At 49.5% G+C, this 4,795-nt stretch overlaps 1 protein-coding gene across 3 annotated transcripts in view; it reads right to left on the reverse strand.

The window, feature by feature from the left end:
* Ints3 (integrator complex subunit 3) overlaps window positions 1-3,551 on the reverse strand; it is a 38,636-nt gene extending 35,085 nt beyond the window's left edge. The window contains exons 1-2 of one of the 3 annotated variants that reach the window (XM_010617317.2): window positions 2,805-2,873; window positions 528-636 (exon numbers count right to left, since the gene is read on the reverse strand). Coding sequence is in view for 1 of the 3 variants with exons in the window: in XM_010617316.3 (XP_010615618.1) it covers window positions 2,805-2,963 (159 nt within the window). In the remaining 2 variants the exon portion in view is untranslated. Of the gene's footprint in view, window positions 1-527; window positions 637-2,621; window positions 2,692-2,804 lie in introns of those variants that run through there. The other 2 variants (XM_010617316.3, XM_010617319.3) reach the window with 2 other exon arrangements.
* Window positions 3,552-4,795: the final 1,244 nt, after the last annotated feature.

Below are 4,795 nucleotides of genomic sequence, written 5' to 3' on the forward strand. Positions count from 1 at the left end.
AAAAAAAAAAAAAAAAAAAAAAAAAAAAAAAAGAGTTCTGGCTTCTTTGGGCCACAGCTCTGGCTTTCAAAGTCACTGGTCCCTCCCTGACAAAAGCAATAACCAAGAGCTGTGACGGCACATGAAAACTGCATGTTCTAAACTCCTCCAATCTCTGGCACTATTTTTATCTCATTCCGTACACAAACTAGGATGGGATGGGCAAGAAGACTTTTGCCTTCACAGGGAGGAATGGGGCCAAAGAGAAGAAAGGATACGACATTCCCTAGAGTAGAAGAGTCACAGCCCTGGCTGGGACGTTCCTAACCAATGCTTCATATTCCAGGCCTCCAAGGCCTTTCCTAATCCCGGCTATGTGACTCCAGCCTCTTCCATATCCTTATCAGTTTGTTTGTTTCTTTTTAACCAGCCTGTGGGGGACTTAACTCAAATCTTTAGATGATAAACTCTGCAAGAAAAACTTGGGTCTCCATGCTATTTTTCTATCAGATTCAACACACAGTGAGCATATATGGTCAGAAAGCTACCTCTGTGTTCCTGGGCAACAGGTAGGCCTGTGATGGAAAATTACCCAGCCAGAACAAGCAGAGGTCTGTCGGTCAACACCAGGTTTGGATAACTTCTGTGTGCAGAGATCTGTGGGAAGACCCAGAGGAAGAAGCCAGTAAGTCTTGCCCTTAAGAGACACCCTGGTCTAAAGAGATTAAACACACACACACGCCGCCACCACCACCAACAAAAAAAACAAAACAAAAAAATCCCCCACACAGGGGAGAAAATAGTGTGACAAAGCTTACTGGAAAATTCAAATGCAAAGGACAAAGGGCAAGGAAAGGAGTGGGGAGCAGGGCTTCAGACACACTGGAAAACATCAACACCATGACGGAAATCAGGGGAAAAAAAGAGGAGACCTTCCCAGCCTCTATGTCCTGGATACAGTTGAAAGTTCATTCTCAGTCTAAAAAAAGCAAGAAAATAAATGCTTCTCCCTTATGTGTGCTCCTCCCATATCATTTTCTTGACTGCTCAAAACAGGAAGTTGAACTACCCTGTGGTAGAAATTAAGTCAGAGGCACAATGACCCCTGCAGGTACCAAAATAAGGAATAAACAAATTTCTATCTAACTCTTAGAGCCCTTTCCCCTTCATCCAAACTGGCAGAGGAATCAAAGGCAGTCACCTTACAGACATTAGAACTCCAGTACAAGAACAGAGGAATCAATATGTTCAATTAAGGTTCCCATGTCTAAAAAAATAAAGTAAAAAATAAATAGATAATCCAAAGTGCTAGGCAATCCTAAAATCTTTTTTTCTTTTTTTTCTTTTTCTTTTTTGGTACTGGGGATCAAACTCTGGACCTTGTGCTTGCGAGGGAGGTGGCAGCTACAATCTTATTATTATTTTTTTGGTGGTAGTAAGGGATTAAACCTAGGGGCACTCCACCTGTCTCAGCCTCTGAGTGTACCACTGCCCCCAGATCAGTCATTTTGTTTGTTTGAGACAGGGTCTCCCTGTGTAGTTCAGGCTGGCATCGAACTCATTATGTAGCCCAGGCTGGCCTTAAATTCAGTGATCCTCCTGCCTCAGTCTACTAAGCGCTGGCATTACCCTCATGCATCTCCATACACGGCTCAGTCATTTTTGTTTTGGGAATATATTAGTTTTAGAAGTATTGTTTACATTCTTAATCACATCTGTCTTAGTTGATAGAAACAAAACAATCTATTCATAGAATTATGGAGCAAGGCATGACGGGAAGCCAAAATGAGAGTAGACTCTGGTCTCCTAATGGATAACCCACAGTTATTTGGCCGCTTCTTGATTCACAAAGCTCACTTTTGCACATACATTCCACCATCTTCTATCTGACCTAACTTTTTTTCAAATAAACTGTGAGTTTTTCCCATCTGCTTGTCTGCTCTCTAATATTTGGGCAAGAGATGGGACAAAGGTATAAGCAGAGTAATAACCAGCGAAGAGCTAGAGCCCGTTAATGTCCTCTTGTCCCTGGATAACCACTGAACTGAATGTGTTTAGGCTTTACACACAGTCCAGCGAACACGCCTCAGTGGACTCAGATGTTCTTAAAGAAGTATTTTAGGTGTAGTAGTGGAAAGGGTACATGATCAACTCGGGCTGTCAGGGACCAAGACAAAAACAAGTAGGGGAAGGGACAATCACCAAGCCCTTTAAAGTCCCCACTGAGGTCCAAGGCATTGCCTCACTCAGTCCATCCTCTTCTCAGCTATGTGTTTTCTTCTTTGTACCTGGGCTGTCTGGTGCTGAAGTGGGCTCACCCACTTCTAAGGCTGATGCTGCGAAACTCAACAATATTCGCTTTTCTTTAAGTCTTTACTCGTCCTAAACGCCTAGTTAACATCACTGGCAACTGGCTGTGTCTACACAGTCAAGAAAACCATCCATAGGAGAGTCCAAGGTCTGCTACAGGCGTCTTTCAGCCTGTACCTACGCAAATACATCATTTCTCAATTTAATATACGCAATAAGTCTGAAACAGGGCAGATAGTAAAAATAGCTGCGATGTGTATTTGTGAAGGAATAAAAATAAATACGGTAAATCTCTATGATCTATCCCTTCCATTAGCACCCCATTTTCATACCAGTGGCTGCTGTCACCATGACAACCCGTCCAGGAAGTTGGCCCACACTTCCTCCCGGAGCAGGAAGCGAGACGCAGGGCCCTCGCTGCCTTCTAAAAGGCGTGGAGGCCTCGTCCCCCCGCCCCCATCCAGTAACCCTCCTCAGCCCAATTCTTAACTCCCTTTCCCGCCCCCCACACCTACCTCCTCTAACTCATCCTTGGCATCCAAACTGGTGGAAAGTAGCAGCCTCCCCCCTCCTGGGGCTCCTGCTCCCGCTCCTCCTCCTGCACCTCCCGCTGCTCCCGAAGCAGCTGCTGCTGCTGCTGCTGCTGCCGCCCCCTTTCCTTTCGGTAACTCCATGGCTGCAGCCAGGAGACACGAAAGGGTCGGGAGTGGATGGGTGGGAAGTTCTCGAAGTGGGGAACTCAGGGACTGGTTTGCCAGGGACAAGGGGCAAGCGGAACCAGCGGGCAGAGGCGCGGCCCGGCCCTAGGCGCTGCCCGTGGTGCAGCAGCGCTAGGAAGGCCTTCAGTGAGCTCGGCAGGGCGATGGAGAGCAGATCGGGGAAGAGTGGCGTCCGCCCCTCAAGCGCAAGGGGAGCCCTTTCTGCCTTTGGACCCCCGAGGGGGAGGCAAAGCGCTAAGTTTCTGCCCGTAGAAGTGGGGAGAAGAGAGGAGTCCAGCCCCTGAAGGAGGGGGTAGAAAGCTTCCTGGCTGACGCCCCAAGCCTTGGGGAATAAGGCTCCTACGGATCCGGACCTAGGGAGTGGGGTGAAGCAGTAGCGCTACAGAAGGACAAGGACGACCAGCTTCTCCCCACACCGCTCAGAGGTAGCCATTGTGGAAAGGCGGGGGGGTGAGAACGCTGAGGCTACGGAGGGGGGAGGGCAGGACTGTCGCGGCCCGCACCGGAAGTGAGCCGACGGGTGCAGGCCTCCGCCAATAGCGGCTTCCGCAGTGGCGCGGAGTCTCCTAGGGGCCGACGGACGACAGAGGGCCGACCTTTCCCCGGGGGCCAATGGTATTGAGGAGAAGCGAACCCGCTCTGATGGGCAACCACTAAGCCCAATCGTATCCCTCCTCTCCTCTCGGGGGCGGGGCGGTCACACAAGAGAGTGTGAGCGCGGGGCGTTCAGGAAGAAGCGAGTCTGCGCTTGCGCACGCCGAGGCGCACGCGCGGTGTCTCAGTCTCCGCTTTTTTTACCTCCCACTCCCAGCTGAACTTTGTTGGCTGTTCGAATGAAGCGCCCTGCCTGGGTGGCCTTGTGAGACCCGAAGCCCAGCCCCGAGCCGGCAGTGCAGGAGAGGGAACGGAGCCACAACCCCTAAGCAGCCATTCCCAGGGCAGTCGCCATCAGGTCGTACGGAGCCAGCGCCCTGAGTTTAGAGAGCGTCTTGTAGGCTCTTCTGCTGGTGCGATTGTCAGACTGCAAAAAATAAAGCGCGTTGACCTGCTTGGGTAATTACCGTCGTTCCAGCGCCAGCTCAAACAACTTGCTGATGACGGAACCTTCTTGATCTTCCTTTTGGGTCCGGGGCCGACCCATTTCTCTGAGTCGTGGTTCTCACCGGTTATTCGGTGAGGAGGTGAACGCAGCGTGGCCTGGTTGTGTGGGAATCAGTCTCAGCTTCTCCCTGTGTGTCTCAACAGAATTGGCCATTTTGGGGGGAGCACCTCACACAGACCCCAAGACAGCAAATCTGGCCCCTCCCGTACACCTCGGCCTAGTTCATGCCGGGCAAGCACTCTGCCACTGACCTACATCCCCAACACGATTGCACTCTCGTTTCTTTGTTGTTGGGCTGAGAATTGAACCCAGGGCCTCACGCACGCTAGGCAAGTGCTTTACCGCTGCGTCAGACCCCCAGCCCTTCCTTATTTTTAATTTCCTCTTTGTTTTATCCACCTGTTTTACTTTTGATGAAACGAAGATAGGGCAACCTGTCAGTGTGGAGAGGATTATGTAAATAACGTGTGTGAGAACACTTAAATAAAGTGAAATACATTGTATAGATACTAGTTATCACTTCCCTACAGGCCGACCTATTTCTAATGGATTTTTTTTGTTTGTTTTTGTACCGGCGATCAAACTCCAGTCCTTGCACTTGCGACGCAAGCAGTGGAACCACTGAGCTAAATCCCCGGCACTATTGGTTTATTTTAATAAATACACTTTTTTTTTTTTTTTTTTT

The sequence above is a fragment of the Fukomys damarensis genome, unplaced genomic scaffold (genome assembly GCF_012274545.1).
Source record: "Fukomys damarensis isolate Sample0158 unplaced genomic scaffold, DMR_v1.0_HiC HiC_scaffold_33, whole genome shotgun sequence".
Lineage (NCBI taxonomy): Eukaryota > Metazoa > Chordata > Mammalia > Rodentia > Bathyergidae > Fukomys > Fukomys damarensis.